Here is an 18,676-nt window from a genome sequence, read left to right as displayed (position 1 = left end):
GTCCACAGCTGTTACTGTGCTAAAATGTTACTTAACTGACTCATTATTACCAGTATTATCATGACTGAACATGCCACTGACTGATGAAGAAGATATCACATCTCACAATGTGATCTACTTCTACACTCACACGTTCATTCATCAAGACTGGCTCAGGAGATAACACAGCCTGATCCAGAACATCAGATAACTGGGGCTGCTTTCTCACAAACATTGCTGTTACAATAAATATTTTACCAAACTTTCTGGGACTGTACTCAGCAAAGAAGCTGGCAATTCTCTGGGAGGATAAACCAGGAAATGATTTATCTGCTGCAATTCTGTTCTCAAGACTCTGAGATCCCCTCAGCGCCAGGCATCAAGATATTCTCTTCAGTCTTTCCAGGCTTATTGGACAAGGTATGTCAGATCTGTATGTGTGGGCTCAGGGGGTGAAGGAGGAGGCAGACAGCTCAGCAAAACAAGCTCTACAGAGAGACACTATAGATAAGTCCCATTAAACAAATCAGAAGTCAAGGCGGTAGTCTGAAGTAAAGCAGTGGAAGAGTGGCCCAATGAAATGATGGCAAGGTTTAAATCACAAAGTCTGTTCACACACCTGGAAACATACAGGAGGCAGGTAGGTCTTGCTCAGTATGAGAGCATTGTCATCTGGAGGTTAGTGTTGAATGGGATTATGAATCAGAAGTATGAACATGAATGACAGCTAACAGAAGTCTGAGGAAGGCTGGATGAATCTGTCCAAACAGGGTTAGTGGGAGGGTTTTAATCTCTGGGCCTCACTCCACCTCCTCTGCAGCAGGTGGCGGTTATTCACCAACAAGAAGAGGAGATGACGCAGCCGGCGGAGAGTGCTGCTGGCCCTTTAAGACTCTCACTGTTGCCGTGGTAACAGTCCGGAGGGAACGCAGAGAATCTTTAGCATGCTAACATCTGCGACTTTACACTTTTCTGTCTCATTCTTCCCTCTGTCCTGGACTTTTACTGACTGTGCCTCCTCCCTGACAAAGAAAGGTAAGTACCGAACCAACACAGAGTCACTATGGATTTATACGAGCCATATTTCTCCAATAACGCCGGACTCATCTGTTAGCGGTCGGCTACGCAGTCTCAGCACTGTTAGCTTCCATGTTAACGTTATGCTAACTTCGTCTGACTGCACAGTTGATTTACAGCATCACAGCGTGAATATTAAGCTTTGAAAACGGTCAGTGTTGGTGCTCAGTTAAAACTGGATGTTTCCTGCTCTCTGTTTTAAACCCCCGGCATGTCGCTGTCCATGGTGCTAACAGAGAGGAGAGAATAAACTGAAAACAGCAGTCCGGTTGTATTCACAGTAGTCTACCCAGTGTAGGGTTAATAGACTACACTGAGCATGTAAGATTAGTAAAATGTTTGAAAATAATTCTGTTTTATTTCCATTTAATTTGTGTGGTTATCATTTCAAACTACACATCCAGTTCATCTCTAATCTCCTGTCACATGAACTGTAAAACAGCTGAAAATATAATAGTACCATTAAAGAGTCGTCTTAAGACATAGTTGAAAATACTACATGTAAATCTGAATAATAATTATAATATATATAACATTTTTATAAACTAACATCACTAACATTACATCTACTCCTTATGTAAATAATGTTCATTTCAAATGTTTAACAAAGTCCAGACTCTGGACCTGGAGGCCCCAAGTTTCCACGTCACACTGTCTGAGTTTCATAGAAATCCTGCAGGTACGTCCAGGTGTTAAACTGAGATTTAAGGTGAGCTCAGAGAAATTTCCCCCTTCAACAATGTGAAAACACTCTGAACATACATCATTCTGCACACTGACACTCTGACATCCAAGTGAAGTAAAAACAAGGAAAACATATTTGAGCAGAGAGGGACTGTACCTTCAGATTTACCATAACTGGAACTATGGGGCAACAATACAGAAAGTGAGCTGCACTGTAAGGTCCATATACTCTTGGGCATATACTGTATATAGCTCTAGAAAATAGAACCAACCATGGTCTAAAAGACAAGCCAGAAGCACAAGAAAACACACTAGTGTTAAAAAAAAAAAAATAAATATATTCAAGTGCATGTGTGGTTAGCTCTGGGTGCATCTATGGAGAATCAAGCTGTCTTTATGTAAAATCTCATGTAGAGAGAACTCATATGGGTAAATCAAGCATCTACTCTGACCTATTTTTGCTCAGTTTAAATGAGGCGTGTATTTTAAGATCAGTGTGTAACTCTGTATTTGTTTCCAGAAGATGAGTGGGAGCACTGAAGACATCAAGGCTGTGACCTGTACAATCAAACCTCCAGTCTACCTGCAGATTGGAGACACGAAAACAGACGCGGCTCACTCTGGTATTTGTGTTGTCGATGTCACCCTCCCCTTTGGAAAACCTGCCAATGTAAGTCACCTCTCACCACAGAAATCTGTAGAGTGACAGTAACGCACAGTATCTGACATCAGGTTTTACTGTCCTCTACCTTTTTGCCTGTAGCCTGAAACGTGTCAAATGTGTAATTTAACCTCAAATGGTGCCACATGTTTCTCAACACAGTGCTGTTTAAAGGATATGTTATTTAAAGATTAAGCTGTATTTCATGCATTTACTCATTAAAATCAGCTGCTGGTGGACTATGGAAGATAACTCCATGTAACAGTCATATGAAAATAATCCTGGCAGTCACTACTGCTTTATGACAAACAAGCACTCGGCCTCAAAAAAACTAAATATAAAAGCTCTTATTGGTTTGTGTGCTTACCATACTTCAACCCTAGAACCTGTAACTGCTGTATAACAAGAAGTAAATGTACTGTTGTTGGAGAACATACAGCACATCATGATAGATATGTATGTATGTATGTAGTCTCTTCAGAGTTTGGTGTACTCAGCCCCCAGCTTTCAGTTAGAATAAATCCTCAAAGTACCAATTTCCCTCAACTTCAATTTAGTTCAGCGTCTGTGTTTCCGGTGTCTTCATTGGCACTGTGTAACACAGCAGAAAAAAACACATATACAAATCACTTCTTTAAATATAATGCTGTATTCCAGTCTTGAGAGAGACTTCAAACATCTTGGGCATTGACCTACTTTTTAGTATTTAGTCCTAATTAAAAACCATTTTTAATGCAAAGTGACTCCTCATTAGCTCAAAGCTTCAAGCTTCAAAGGCGTCTGTCTAGAGCAAGTTCATGCATGAAGGAATTATCACTACCAGGCTTTTTGATGGTACTGTCTTTAGCTTTTAATGTTAATACTGTGATTTGGCAGACTCAGTGTTCCTTAAACAATAGGTTGAGACCCAGTATGGACTGGAGGCATGTTTCTTCTGGGCTCCAGTGTGGTTTAATGAGCCTGATGCGTGACTATATTTCTAAATTCTGTTTCATCCAGCAGGTCACTAGGGGTTTGTTCTGATTCTAAAAAGCACAAGCAAGCCACTATTATTATTATCATTTTTAAACAGGTTTAGTTTTTAATGGTATCATATCATCAGATAATAGCAAAATGCTAATGTTGCAGAAGGACTGTTTTTCTCTGCGTGTAATCCACAGTCACACTCTGTGTTTCAGATCGAGGAAATCACCTTTAAGAACTACTACACAGCTTATGTGACTGTGCGTCTGTTGAGGAGGGGCCCCGGGCAGGAGGCCCCTGCTAAGTGGTGCACTGCTCTCAGAGACCTGCCCCTGATGGACAACCCCCACACTGAGGGGGGCTCCCAAGACTACTACTCCATTCACAGGACACAGGTGAGCTGGACTGTGTATGTATAAGATACAAAACAACACCTGGAGTCTTATCAGCACTGAGGAGGTCTGTGTTAGTAATTCATCAGGGAACTAGCTGATGAAGTTTGAAGTGCGTGAACACTGTGAGAACCACTTTTAAACATCCCAATAGCAATGACATCTAAAGGGGACGACAAATTGTTCTTTTGTCGGTGGCCCAGAGTTGTGTTCTGTCACAGCCAAAAACATTTCTACACAGGAACACTGCTGGCAACGAACTCTCTTCTATCCCCGCTTTTAAGCTTACTATCTTACAAGACCTCACATCAGATCAGAGCTGTAAACCAACATATCCCACTGGGCACAAAACTAACACATCCTGCCAGTTCTTAGTGCCGTTTATTTTCTTCTCAGCTGGTGTTGGAGCCAAGCCAGCCAACGATCCAAGAAAGGCACAATAAGCACTGTAATGTTGATATATGGAAGCAATACAAACTGAGATATCTTCCATTTCTTCTATTTATTTCTTGTTTGTTCTCTATGCAAATAAAGCCAGATGGTGAATGGTGATTTCATTTTTGTTTACCTCAGATGGTGCTCTGAGCCTGACATGGTTTAAAGAGTAATCGTGATAGTGTAAATGATGTTTATTCACTGTTTATGGGGTTTTGTTTGTCATATTTAGCCTGAAGGGATGCTGAATTCATTCTTTCACTGCAGTGATTCTCTGTGTTGGGATTTAAACTCTTTAGAAACTGTCATACAATTATTTTAAAAACAAAAAGAATCTACCTCTGGGAAACTAATTATTCTTCCCTCGGCTGTCTACTTGTCAGTGGCTGGTAAATCAAAAACTTTTCTTGAATATTCTGCTGTATTTTGATTGGGCAGCAGCAGGGTGCAGCGCCCCCTGCAGAGGCTCCCAGCTGCGTCTAATTCTACTAACGAGCTGCCACACACAACAGGCTGCTGTATCTGCCTGGAAACTGTCTCCAGCAATGACTTGATTAATATTACACATTTTAATAACTAATATCACAAACATTGTCCCAGTTCAACTTCAAGTTTTATTTCTGTTTTTATTTATTTGATGAAATTGAAAATATAGACCCTAAATCATAACCTCATTTTGTTCTCTGTACAGTTGTTGACCACTGCAAAAAAAGTGATCACACATAAGGTTAGGAATTAATCTGCAAACACCGCACCCTCATCAGTTTGTGCCTGGGTTGTGTCTAATGCAACATGGCTCCACATTTGCCTGAACAGTAAGAAACCAGACTGAGACTTCATGAAGACAAAGAGAGGGAACAAGAGCATCAGTAGGCTGCTGAACATGAGCTGAAACAGCTGCAGCCGTGGTTAGGAGGTACAGGAGGAGCCAAACTACCAACAACAAGAGGAGCAGTCTCTGAAACATAATGCCATGCACGATTCATCCATTTAAACAAGCTTACACTGAAAAACAGACACAAGGATTATCTGTGGAAACTGGTGTTTCAGTGGCTGATCAGACAGTGAGAAGGACGCTGCATGACCACGTCTATGAAGAAAACCACAGCTTACAAAACTGCACAAAACTATAGATGAAACGACAGACTACAACCTGGTCAAGAATCTCCCCTGACATGAATGTCATAGAAGACCTTTGGAGTATTTAAAAGCAGAAGAGAGAGAAACAAACTCCTCCAGCAAAGAGCAGCTGAAAAGAATCATCAGTGAAGAACAACAGAACATCTCTCACAGATGTGTGTTAGACTGGTATCATCCATCCGGGTGTACTGACTTTTGTTGCATGTGATATATTAATATGAAGATTTTATTGAAGTTTAATTAATCAGACATTTCAGTTTTTCAAGTTAATTCTCTTCATTCTTCTTGGGTTTTAGCTAAAAACTAATAAAACGTTAAATGAACAGGGTGTCTAATTAATGTTTTAATGATAGTGATGAGGGGTGTAATCAGTTGTGTTGTATACTGTAATTCCCCTATCCATCAAATAAGAATCTGTTTTTGTCTGCCATCACTGATTGTTATTGTTGTGGTTTGTACAGATGCAGGTGGAGCCAGATCATGTGGTGTCTGTGCGACTGATCCTGAGACAGCCGTCCTCTGCCTGGCTCACCTTCAGCCTCGAAGAGATCAAAATGTACCCTCATACAGAGCCGGTCAGTTCTGTCTGTCTGTTTCTTTTAGACAGAAAATACATTCAGAACTTTGACAATTAAAGTAAACAAACATTAATCACAAACTCAGTGAGATAGCAGAGATAGAATACTGTACTTAATGAGGTCTAAATGCTACAGAGAGTGGAGGTAGTTATTCGGTGGGGTAACTGCTCCCTGAGCTTTTATGTACAGAGCATCAGTATCGTATTCTAGGAACCGCTTGATTTGTGGTGTAATTATGCTTCTGGGTTTTATTTTGTGCATCCTACTCAGCAGTTCACAAAGTGGAAGACATTAGTCGATGTAGTAATGCTTCAGTCAAACTTGCTGTTAGCTGAATACATCAGGAACATCGCACCCAACGTGTCAGTAAACTCATGTGCTATCAAGACATTTCTGACCCCCTCCCTCAAAACAGAGCATTGTGGGTATAAGAAGACAGTTAAGTTTAAAAACCTGTCATTATAAAATGATCCTTCTGCAAACAAAAGAAGGTGACTTAAACACAACACTGACATATTCTCAGCTTCTCAGTTGACACGAACTTACACATCCAGCAGATGCATTTGGAGTTGTGTTTTACTCTGACAGTCTCTGAGGGGAAGTATCTGACTCATTGCTCCACCACGTTCACCAGCTGGTTGCTACTTGCTACTTTGTGCAGCCAAAACTGAATCTGTGAGAATACAGGACAGTAAAACCTGAAGAACTGCTGAGTCAGGAGGGAATTCTCTGTGTTTGTCATGTGATGTGTGGGAGGGATCAGTGGAATATGACAGAAACACAGTAACTGTTTACTACATTGCTGTTCTTGATAAAACCACCAGATGGTGCCAAAGTAAGGACTTTTCAAATCCTACACATTGTGGGTTTAACAAAGAAGAAAAATCAAGATAATGAAATGATTCTATGATGCAACATTAGACTCAGCTGCACAGTTTAAGTGACATTTATTGTTCTTCCCTCCAGGACTCAGAGAAGGAGGTTTCTGATTGGCTGTCAGACCTTACCCTGGTTGACCAACACCCTGACCTGGAGGTAAACCTTTTATTAGTGTCTGACAGGCAGGTAGGTAACATTAGATATGCTCAGTATTTTCTCTGTTAATCTGGTGCTGTTAGAAGCCTGGTCTGCTCTTATTCTCAGTAGAAATAAATGATGACTTATTTCCTCATCAGGGCTGTATCCTGGGAGTGTACAGAATCTATATCCAGTGAAAATCATGTGTCACCAACTCAGTGATAATAAACCTTTCTAATGAAATACAGCTTATAAATGAGGTTTTTGCAGAACTGAGACATTAATGTGGGAAAATACAGACAATTAAACATTTAACAGAATAAACTGTGTTAAAGAGCACAACAAACAAACTTACATTTAGTGCCGGGGCTAAATTTTGGAGTTCTGGCTACAGCCCTGTGTGGAAACTTCCTCTGACTGACTGTTTCTGTCTCTCAGGGTCTCCCAGACCCACAGACTGTTTCATCCAGTATCCAGCAGATGTGGGCTCTGACTGAGGTGATGCAGACCAACCAGACTACAGCCTCCATTGGACGATTTGATGTGAGTCTGAAACACAGAGATCAGCTGTGTGGATGTAATCCACAGTTTAAAGATGTGGATCCAGCCTCACACTAATCAGCCAGGATAGAAAACACCTGTGTGAGTGAGTGAAGGAGGAAACAAGTCATGTTTTTATGTTGTTTGTTTCCACAGGTGGACGGATGCTACGATATCAACCTGCTCTCTCTGACGTAACGTGGCCATTGACATGAAGATCACTTTACTTAAAGTTCAGTTAATGGAAGAAACAACGATGACGAGTTATAAAATACAACAGAAGAACAAAGAACAGGTTTTCTGTTTGTGTTGCTGGAATGGCTGAGCATGATGTGACAGTGAAGCTGCTGCTTTTTATTACTTCACCACTAATGAGGGAAGAATCATGATTTCATTTATTGTGACGTGCTTTTTGAACCTCCTGGTCGTAACACTGTTCAATCAAGGGGCACATGGTGTAAGCAATTATTCCTTTCTATTATTTCCAAGTGTCAATGAAAGTACAGTATTTAACCACACATTTTTACTGATGCAGTTATTTACTGAACTGAAAAGTAACCTTACTCAGCAGGACTGCTCATACCCTGCAGTGTGGCACTCTAACACTGTAAATACGACTGACAGCACTGGACTAATTATCCCTGTAACTGGGTGACTTGTGTTGAGGTCCAACAGGCTGCAGGAGGATTTAATGAGTCCAGTCATTGTGGAGAAATAGTCTGCACCATCAAGACTTTGAATGTTTAATGATACAGGTAACAAGGGAAAAAGTGCTGTATATAGTTTTTATAATACAGTGAAACACTGGGTGGCAGCAGTGCATTATTTAACAGGTGTGTATCTATGCACTGTTGTATCTTTGTGAGGACCAGTTTGGGTTAAAGTCCTTGAGAGGACACATCTGTAAAGTGAGGACGTCCTGACCCGTCCCCAGCTCTTCACAGGACTGATGATGTTAAATGTTTGATTTCTGGATCGAGGTTTGGTTTGAGGTTAAGATCAAGGTTAAGTCATGTAGCTGTGATAGTTAAGATACAGGTTAACAGAACTGAGTAGACAGATGTGTACTTTCTGAAAAGGTTTTACAAGCCTGTATGTTGTGTTGTTTGCACATCCTGTTGCTACATGTCAATAAAAAGCTAATATTCTTGTCTTTCTGTGCAGCGCCTGACTGAGCAGTTATCAAACAATATTAACTCCTGGGATTCATCAGGGAATATGGTACATAGACTCTATTTAGCAGCTGGTGCTGGAGAAAAAAAACTCCCAGTGGTGCCTCTTAAAATATATCAGCCGTGTTCTTATTTTACTTAAAGTGCAGAACAGTATTGTAGATTCTCAAGAGGATCCTGCAACAATGCTGACTGAAGGAAAGAGGACAAGTGTTTTTGTTCTGCTTCTCCTTGTTTCACTTTGCAGAGAAGTCTTTGCTCAGATTGTAAACACTGAGAACTGTGATGGTTTCAGAGACGTCCTGACATCTCACACCTCACAGCCTCAGTATATTTCATGTTATCATAATCATCATTTACTTCTGATAGGATCCCACACACAGTGCAGCAGAACATCCTGTACAGTCTCACATGTAGAGACCTTCATGTCTGAATCTGTGGAGCAGTTACACATGTTCCTCAGAATATTAGTAGCTGTAACTCTGAGCCTTTCCTCCCTCGCTCTGCTCACAGTCCTGTTAAAATTAGTCTGACTTGAAGCAACAGAAATGATTTTGTCCCAGGTTTCAGGCTGAATAGAACCTCAGCCTCAGTCTGACAGTTAATCCCTGATTTGCACTCTGCTTGTCTTCGTTATTGCGTCCTTATCACTTCCCTCTAAGTCTGTCAACCAGGACGTCTCCAAATATTGTTGCAGGTGCAGTGGATGTGGGACTTTTCAGTCCGATTGCTCAGTTTCTAGACCTGATCAGAGACTTTTATTCATTCACTTTCATACAGTGTAGGTAGAGTGAATATAAGCACCTGAGAACAACAGATCAGGGCCTCACAGTAAAACAACATCAGGCATAAAATAACTATGATATTTTCTATATGTTTGGTCAGTTAAATCCATCTCTATCATCACCAACCGTACATCACTGTAACTTCCCACTGCTTCCCATTAGCAACACAAGATGGTCAGATAGAAATAATATCTTTCACCTGAAGTATTCATAAACTGTGAATTTATTTATTTGCTAACATACTTATTCTCTTTATGCAGCAGTGACCTAACAGTCTGTGGTTTGTACAGAAAACCAACTATATAAAAGCTAACACAGGCCATGAACAAACCTGTTCTCATCTCATCAAGCTTCAGTTCAACTATCCTCCTCACCTCCCATGTTGTTCAGTGCTCTGCTCTCAGCTGCCTGGTTCTCTTGCTATTCTCTCGGAGCCACCACCTTCAACCATTCACCCTCCTGCTGCCTTCGTCCTCAGCTGGACTCCACCAGTCCCTCCTCATGTCTGCCTGTCCCCTGCCATCACCAGCACCCCTCCCATTCCCTCATCAAACCTTTGAGCTCAGTGAATTCAAAAAAGGTTGAAACTTTCCCATTATTCCTAAACCTTGTGTGAGTACGTGATTAAAGTGGAGCTAATATTTTCTGCATGGACTGACCCACAACAAAAAACAACTTTTTCTGATGCTTAGTTCTCTGATTTTGGAAACCCACTGTTTGACAAGTATATTTTGGTTTGGAAGATAAAGTTTCTGCCCATCCCACTGTAATCTCACACATCCTGTCCAACCATGACTCAGTGACCTGCTCCAGCTGCTCAGACGCTGCAGGTTGGCATTTCAAGACATCATGTAAACATATGTTTTGCACCATTATATAGAACAGAAAAATTCCAGTTAGAAGTAATCTCAAAAATTGGATTTCCAACTGAATCTGTCTTTGTGTTGCACAGATTTCATTTCCTTCTACAATTGAATCCTATTTCTGTTGGAGCTGTAAACCTCACTGAGACATTAAATGTGATATTGAGCCACACAGATAGAGTATCCCTGACTTGACTCCAATCCACAGCGTCCAGCAGAGCTGCAAATGGGAGAGAATGGGCGAGAAAAGCAAATGAGGTGAAAGGAAGTCGGAGAGAGAAGGAAATAGAGACCAAATTGAGGGAACAAATTGAGAGCAGGCAGGAGACTGTCTGTGCTCCTCCCCACAACACACACATACAAATCAGCAACCACACAACTGTGTATACCACAAATCTGCAGAGCCAGCTGCCTACTCAAGTGCACTTGACATTTAAATTCATACGCCCGGCCCTTCTTCTTCCACCCTGCATATTGATGCATTCTGGAGCATGGAAACATTTGTAAGAGAGCGAGAGCAGAGTGAAAGCAGGAGACAGGAGAGGAGGAGGGAAAGACAATTATAAAGAGACAGGAACAGACAGACAGACAGACAGGAGGACCTGTACCTGCTGCAGCAGGGTGGTGATGAATCTCTCTAATAGAGAACACAGAATAACTACAGAATAAAAGCAGAAGTTAACCTGGTGAGTGGTGGTCTCCCCTCTGACTGCAGAGCTGTGTTACAGATGGAGGAGCAGGGAGAGCCACACACTCACCTCTGACCACGCTGCATATTTTTACATACTTTATAAAGGAATGGTTTATTTCCTGGTGCACACTGAGGGGCTGAGGGGGCGCCTTAAAATACAGCCATTCACCACATTATTCTTTGTTTTCTTCCCTGGGTTTTACAGCGTTCAGTCAGCACTTTTACTGTCAGCTGTCCAACACGCTCTGTCTGATGAGAGACTGAACCCTCTGGGTAAAGTGAGGGATGTGGTCTGTCCCTGTGTCCGTGTTTCCCTCCCCTCTGTGGTTGGTTTGTCTCTCCTCCAGTCTGTGTGTGAGTCTGACCAACTCCACCTGAACAGCTGCAAGTCATCAACCAATCAACACTACAATCAACCTCAGCATAATAAGCCCTGGCTCATCCCTCCAGTCTTTGTCACATTGCTCTGTCCACCGGTGTGGTACAAACACTCCTGTGCTAACTCAGTCTCACCACTCCCCTGCATTTTTGTTGAAGAAGTCCCTGATCTTTGGTTCACCCAGGTTTGTGGGGACAGCTGGAGATTGCAGCAGAGGCCCAAATCCTTAAATTCCACCATCCCATCCTGCCTTTACAGTAATCCTAAATTAACTCGGACTGAAGAAAGCTGGAGACTTGGAAGCATTAGCCTGATAAACCCACAACATTTCTGTTGGTCTCATCTGGTTGTGTTTGAGTAAACGTCTTCAGACAGGATGTGTACTGTATCCCTGAATCACTCCAGTCTTCATATCTGTTCCCCTGTTGGCTGTGATTGGTGTGTTATTGATGGTGAGTTTCAGAGAATCTCTAATAGATGACATTTCAGCAGTTTAGACAGGGAGAACAATGTAGCTCCAAACAGATGTTCCTCGACTGAAATGAAATGTGTTTTGTTGGGTAATAAAACTTTCTCTCTCTCTCATTAACTCCCACCTCCATCCTTCTTTCACCTCCGCTCATCATTTTCACTTAACACGTACACAAGCTTTCAGCCTCCACCCATCACTCTCTTCCTCTCCTGTCACCCTCCACGTTCACGATCTGATTTGATCCCTGCAACATTGCATCACTTTCCGTGTTGAGTGATGAGCAATGCCGCTGTAGCTCTTCACCCCAACGCCATGAATCATTTATTCAGATGAGTCTGTGACAGCAGTGTCACAGCCTTTCTCTAATACCTGACGGCAAGAAAAAAGATACCTCACGCTGTGAATGGAATACTTTATGCTGCTCTTTCCACCTCCAGACAAGATGAGACTTATCTCTCTGAGAGGCGCTCGGCGGGTGGCTCTTAGTCTAACTCCTGAACTTAGGAGAGATTGTTTGGGCTGAAAATTAGCTGAAAGTTTCTTTGCTCACATGCAAACAGACGTCTGGGTCCACTCATTCAAACGGTGCTTTAGTTCACAGCAGGTGTGAAATCAAGTGATGGGAGGAATATTAAAGAATATATTCTTAAAGCAGAGCAGTGTGTGTAGTAACACAGAATCAAAGGAACAGTCCAACTGTTTGTACCAATTCAAACTAACAACATTAAGATTAATTAAGAGTTTATAAGATGATGACTTTAAAGAAATGACCCACCCAGCAGTGTCTAGATTTGCAATGACTCCAACTTGACAACATTTAACTGATTTCACTGATTTCACGATGATGTGTCGATACAGTAATCCAGTAATAAAACGTTACGTTATAGTACTTTTACTTTTGATACTTCACTTTGTTTTTCAGTCTAAATGGTAAAATCTTGAACACAGGACTTAAAAGCAGGATATTTGTCTAACGTGGTATTAGCACCCCATTTCCAGTCTCTACGCTAAGCTAAGCTAAGCTAAGTTAAGCTAACTGGCTAATAATTGAGACTGATCTCAGTCTTTTCATCTCTAACTCTCCTCACTGTTCCTCTTTCCATGCAGGTTGTAATGGGCTCACCTCTGTGTGAATATTAAAGGTAGCTGTCACCTGACACAATTCCTTCATATCCCAGTTTGACAGTGAGAGATGTATTAATAGGCAGGAGCTTCTCTATTTGAGATGTACTAATAAAACACTAACGATCAAACATTTGTTTGCGAGCACTTAGTGTAGCACAGCTTGCTGCTGAGGCAAAGTAATGCATAATTAAAATGATGAAGGTAATAATGTTGTCTTCCTCCAGGGCCATTCACATGCAGCAAATTGTTTCTTCTCATAATTGGAGCAGAAGCGATGGTTTTTGTTCTGAGGGTGTGTGATTTGCGTCAAAGCTGATTCATATAGTTCACTCGCTGCTGCTGTTTCTTTATTTGTTTATATGTTAGCAAATAGCTTCCAGATTAATATGCAAGCCAATGTGAAGGAATAATAAAGTCTTAATGGAGAAAAAACTCAATTTAAACTTTCAGAGAAATGGTGCTGGAGGTACTTAAGTAAAACAGAAACTCTGACTTCACCAGCGTCACTGACACCCTCTGTAAGGATGAGTAATACAGGCTGTAAAAAACTAAAATAAAAAATAAGTGATGACTTATGGGCTCAGAACAGTCACATTTATTAATCACAACACTGCTCCAGTGTGTGATTCAGAGGAGAAAAAGCAGCTTGTCATGATTAGCAGATCCATTCCTGCAGCAGCTAATTTCACTCATTCAAAGTTAATTCCCATAAATAACCTGAGCACCATTTCAGCCAAATAAAGACTACATTTGGGTTACGCTTCAAAACAGGAAACTCTGCTCACGTCCCCACACAGCTCAAGTTCAGCCAAAGTCATCCAAACGTCTTACCTCAGCGGTATCCACCTCAGTGTGTCGGGGCCGCTCCGCTGTTTCCTCCCTCTGTTCCTGCAGGAATCCCATCAGCCTGCAGGGTGGAACCACACACATTATCAGTCATGTATGCAGAGAATACAAGTGTTGAATCTCACGAGCTCTGAATGTGGAACGATTCCGATTCTAACCACAAATAAAAGCTAAGCAGGTGTTGTCTGTAATTATTCTCTGTTTTATGGTTCTGCTGGGACTGAGGAGACCATTCGCATCTCCTTTATTTATTTGCAACATCGACCAAACCTGCTGTGTAGATGGCTGCAAACGTACTCGTTGAGTCTGACACTAATAATTCTCTAAATTCTCTAAATGGGCTTATTTGTATCAACAATAGATACAACGTGCCGAACTGCAAGAAAGTACGAATAAACACAGGGTGGAGGGAGGGATAGAGACACGAGGAAAAACACATTTCCACTCATTCACTCTGAGCTGCAGGGAGGAATCAGCACAACTTAGGCAAATAACTCAGAATGGGTATTTAAAGACAAAGAGCTGCAGAGGGAGAAAACACCTGCTGTGTTCATCTCAGCAAGTAGCACAATGAACCTGGACAAACAAAACAAATGCCTGAGTGGGACATGAGTGAGTCAGAGTGATTGACACAAGTCTGAGGGAAGTTTGAGACAGAAAAGACTAAATAAAGGAGTCTGTGGGGACCAGACACCAGGTTCACATCCAGAGTCCTGTCTGCGGTTCAGACCAAAGCTCTTTGGTTCAGGTGGTTTAGGTTCAGAGTAAATAAACAGATTTGTCCTTCTCTGGATTAAACCAGACCAGGATCTTTCCCTGAACCTGAACCAGGAGCTGTGAGAGTCTGAAGAGAAGCAGAGAAACATCATTATCAGCACTGACACTGTGAGCATTTTAGCATGCTAATGTTTGCATTCAGCTCAGTGTACCTGGACTGAAGTACGGCCTCACAGAGCTGCTGGCAAGGCTGTTAACTATTAGTCTTTCAGAGGAAGAATACATTATGCATCTGCAGTCAAATTCATGCAAACGGAGAAATGGTTTTATTTGCTCTTATGGTGCATTTAGAGATTGTGCAGTAATACCACAGATCTTCTGTCTTTGCTTCTGAGGAAGGACAGTCACAAACAGGACCACAGCTGGACAGGAAACACACATCCAGTCCATCTTTCACTTATTTAAACCATCTCAGGTTTTCACTGAAGCACCTGGAATAAATAATCCAGTTTACCACTAGATGGAGCTGCTGCTCTTCCTCACAACACAGATTCCTGCTCAGTTTAACACTCGGGGTTTTGTCTGAGTGCCTACTGTGAAATTTTCATAGGATAAACTGTTTTTATTTCTCGTTCACAATAATCAAATAATGGTAGAATATGCCATGAGGCAGGCGAGGTGTACTGTTTTAACTGAAAGAGTTATATCGCTGTGTCAGAGCGATGATGGGGTGTCTATGAGAGACACTCTGGACCAAAATCCAATTTCAAAAGCTGTGATGGGCTGTCAGAGCGATGCTAATTGCTCTCTCTCCCACCAATAGACAGAACAAAGACTGGCAATCAAAGTCTACTTTTGTCACAGTCATTAGCCCAGTTACTGCCCATTTATTTCAGATGGGTTTTCACCCCTTAAAGCGTCACAGCTGAGCATTAACAATATGACGTGGGGCTGCTATAAATACTCTGGGATGAAATTTGATGTGATAGGAAGGTTCGGACTCGTGAAAACTACTGCTGCATCACTGTGTTTGGCTCCACTCGCTTGAATTTCTGCAGAAGCCCGGTACATCTGGGATCAGGAATATGCTGTTGACTCAGGATGATGATGCGATGCATGAATACAGCAAACACGACAGAGTTGGTAATGAGATCCTTCACAATGTGTAATGTCATCCAAAATAAACAGTTTACAATATCCACCAATTCAAATATGTAAGAGAAGCATGAAGAATGGTGAGATTAGTTTTACTCTAAGCCTCTCACAGGGAGAGAAGCACATCAGGAGGATGTCATGAGGCAGCACTTTCTGCTGTTTGCACTGCAGTCAAACCCTCATCCAACAACAACACCTGTGTCCACAGATGCAGCCATTATTTCCACATTACCACAGTATTGTACAAGATGCAACACGATGTGCACAAGGTGAGCACACAGAAATGATCTGCTTTACTGTTGTAGGTTGTAATTGAAGGATCATCAAGAGGAATGGAGAAGAAAGAGAACAACAGTGAGTTTAAAAAGTGTCAAGACAATCAGATTTTCTACAGGAAGTGGTGACAAATAAATCTAAGGTGCTCTAATGTCAGTCACAGTTCCTCCAGGCATTGAAGAGGCAACACATTTGGACCCAGAAGTCCTCCATCATGTCTTTCCCAATGGATTATCATTCGCCTTTAAGGCAGAACAACAACAGAATAAAGCAGAGAGTAGAATAGAAATAGAATTTTCTTTGCCTCTAAGGCTGATAGACGACTCAGTCTCACCAACCACACTGACATCAACAGAGTATTATTCTTAAATATAATCATGTTTGGATGATCTAAAAGGCAGAGTGAAGGTCCCAGGGTGTCACAACATGACACCTGTTCAGGCTGCAGCTTCTCAGCTCTACAGGCTGCTGGTGTCAGTCAATAATTCAACAATACAATATATAATAATACAACACTCACAGAGTGATATACACTGATATTTCTATTCATTGAAGTAAAGCCTCTGGTAGGAATATTTTCCAGAATGTTTTGTGCACGTTAATGTAGCACACGTTTACCAAAAGCATTAACTGTGGAGACGGGGACGCTGTTTTTCTGTGTGTGTGTGTGTGTGTGTGTGTGTGTGGCCGAGTCGAGGCCTTCACTGCTCTTCATCAAAGTGCAGAGCAGTCACTGTTGTCACAGGCCTGCTGCACATCATTGCTCTCTGGGCGAGGGCACCGCGCTGTGACCAAGGAGAGGATGAAAAGGACAAAGGACAGTAGATGTGTATCAGCCGAGAGGATTCACAACAGCTGATCCTGACCTCACCCCAACCCTGGAAGAATCATTCAGTTCCTCGACCAGTAAACTGAAGACGATAGAATTCCTGCTGGAGACAGTGAGTGTCTGTGCAGGCTGCCATCGTGGTACCACCCTCAAAAACAACTTTCTTTCCTTCTTATTTTTGGGGGAAAAAAACCCAAACATGTCTAATGAGGAAAAGTAGAGCTCAGTCCTGTTTCTGAACGCTGCCTCAGATCCCTGCACAGCACACAAATTATCTGACTGATTGATTTACTTTAGCCTAAATCCCAAAGCGTGTATTCCTCTTTTATCTTTGTGCCACTCTCTCCTCAGTGTCACAGTCAGCAGGGCTTCTGGTTTGATGACTGGGACACATTAGTGAGATAAGTATGTGTCCCTCTCCCTCCCCCCTCAGGCTTCCTAATGTTGTGTGCCTCCACACAGCTTTAGGGAGGGGATCATTCAGTTGATTGACTTTGTGTTTCTTTTCCTGCCACTGGGATTTGCAGCAAATAGAGCTCGTAATTGACTGGCTCGTTCTTGGAAAATGAGCTCAGTTACTGTTTAAGTGGTTGTAGAGTCGGAGTGGTGGTGGATGGATGCTGGTTGTATGTGTGATGGCGGCAGTTAGCGTGGCCCTCTAAAAAATTGAGCACTGGTGTGATTTGTGAGTCCCCAACGTGCCTCTGTCTTTTAACAGAGTTGCAGTCGGCTGAACACACACATAGATACAGCAGATTACAGAGGTCTGTGCAGATGTTAGCATGTTAGCACGAGAGTCCACTACACATCATCCACAGGGGGAGGTGAATTTAATCTTTCTAACAAATACAAAGTGTACCCTAATCAGGAACAAGTGTGAGCTCCAGTCAGGAGAAATGTGGATCATTAGATGTTTCTCTGAGTTAATGAACGTCTTCAGTTCTCGGTGCCCTTTAAGAAACTGTGCAGAGAGGAGCAGGTGAGCAGGGTAAGAATACTAACAAACAGATACGACTATGAAACCTCTCCAGCTGAACTCTTACACTGAAACCATCATTTTTTTGAGTTGAAAGTTTTGAAATATGCAAATGAGGCATTCTCTAAATAAGAATGTACTCATTTGCATAAATGTCAAAAACAGAAATCACAACATTGGATGAAGCCAGGTTCAAAATTCTTGTTTTATTTTTATCACTCCATGTTTTCACCATGTTCTGTAACTCAGCTTATAGGAGCTGCTGAAGAGGAGCTTCCTGACTCAGTGTGTGAGGGCACAAACACATTTGAGAAAACAACCTTTAACGATGTGTGTTGTAATTGACATCTACAGACACAAAGACCTGGATGTGTATTTTGGATGTTTTCTTTGCACCAGTCTGAATGAAGACTGTTATGGCAGCAAAATAGCCCAAAATTAAAAAACTGACTGCTGCATGAAAAATGAAATGAAGTGCCTGTGGTGTATAAAGAAAGGCAAAATGATGTGTTGCCACAAAGGAAAAGAGAGAGGCTGTCACTGGTAATCAGGGACTGTCCTCTCAGGGAAGATGACAGCATCAGTTGTTTCAGTAAATAAACCAAAACAGCAAACGCTCAGTGTCCAGTTTCTAAGGAACACCTCGCTAAAACTGAACCCGTCTGAACCGACAGTCCTGCCATAAATCATCACAGTTAACCAGCTGACTACGACAGCCACGCCAAGCTGAACCAAACCAAACCCTAACCACAGCTGTGACAGATACAGAGTGACTCATATCAACACCAACAGCTACCAGACGCATCAGATCAGTAAATTACAGACAGTGAATTTTACCATTTATTTATTCCTCCTTGAGTAATCAGGTGCTATTATCATGGTGAGGGTCACAGAAGCTTCTCATTTCCACGCCTGGGAAGATGT

The 18,676-nt window shown here is 41.9% G+C and overlaps 1 protein-coding gene across 2 annotated transcripts; it reads left to right on the top strand.

Moving 5' to 3' along the window:
* The first annotated feature begins 841 nt into the window (after positions 1-841).
* nicn1 (nicolin 1) lies at positions 842-8,619 on the top strand. Of its 2 annotated transcripts, none has more exons than XM_018679122.2 (7): positions 842-1,014; positions 2,264-2,410; positions 3,580-3,759; positions 5,793-5,906; positions 6,876-6,944; positions 7,365-7,469; positions 7,623-8,619. In XM_018679122.2, the coding sequence occupies exons 2-7, from the start codon at positions 2,264-2,266 to the stop codon at positions 7,662-7,664; spliced, it is 657 nt and encodes a 218-aa protein (XP_018534638.1). In that variant the 5' UTR covers positions 842-1,014; the 3' UTR covers positions 7,665-8,619. The 2 variants fall into 2 exon arrangements, with proteins under 2 accessions (XP_018534638.1, XP_018534637.1); XM_018679121.2 differs by having other exon boundaries at positions 2,261-2,410.
* Positions 8,620-18,676: the final 10,057 nt, after the last annotated feature.

The sequence above is a fragment of the Lates calcarifer genome, linkage group LG12 (assembly GCF_001640805.2).
Source record: "Lates calcarifer isolate ASB-BC8 linkage group LG12, TLL_Latcal_v3, whole genome shotgun sequence".
NCBI lineage: Eukaryota > Metazoa > Chordata > Actinopteri > Centropomidae > Lates > Lates calcarifer.
This window is presented reverse-complemented; position numbering and strand designations above follow the sequence as displayed.

Bases quoted from the DNA above. Each gene is read 5' to 3' on its own strand.
- nicn1 (XM_018679122.2), top strand. From the start codon at position 2,264: ATGAGTGGGAGCACTGAAGACATCAAGGCTGTGACCTGTACAATCAAA. The intron at 2,411-3,579 runs GTAAGTCACCTC...TCTGTGTTTCAG, and splicing joins CCTTTGGAAAACCTGCCAAT to ATCGAGGAAATCACCTTTAA. The intron at 3,760-5,792 runs GTGAGCTGGACT...TGGTTTGTACAG, and splicing joins ACTCCATTCACAGGACACAG to ATGCAGGTGGAGCCAGATCA.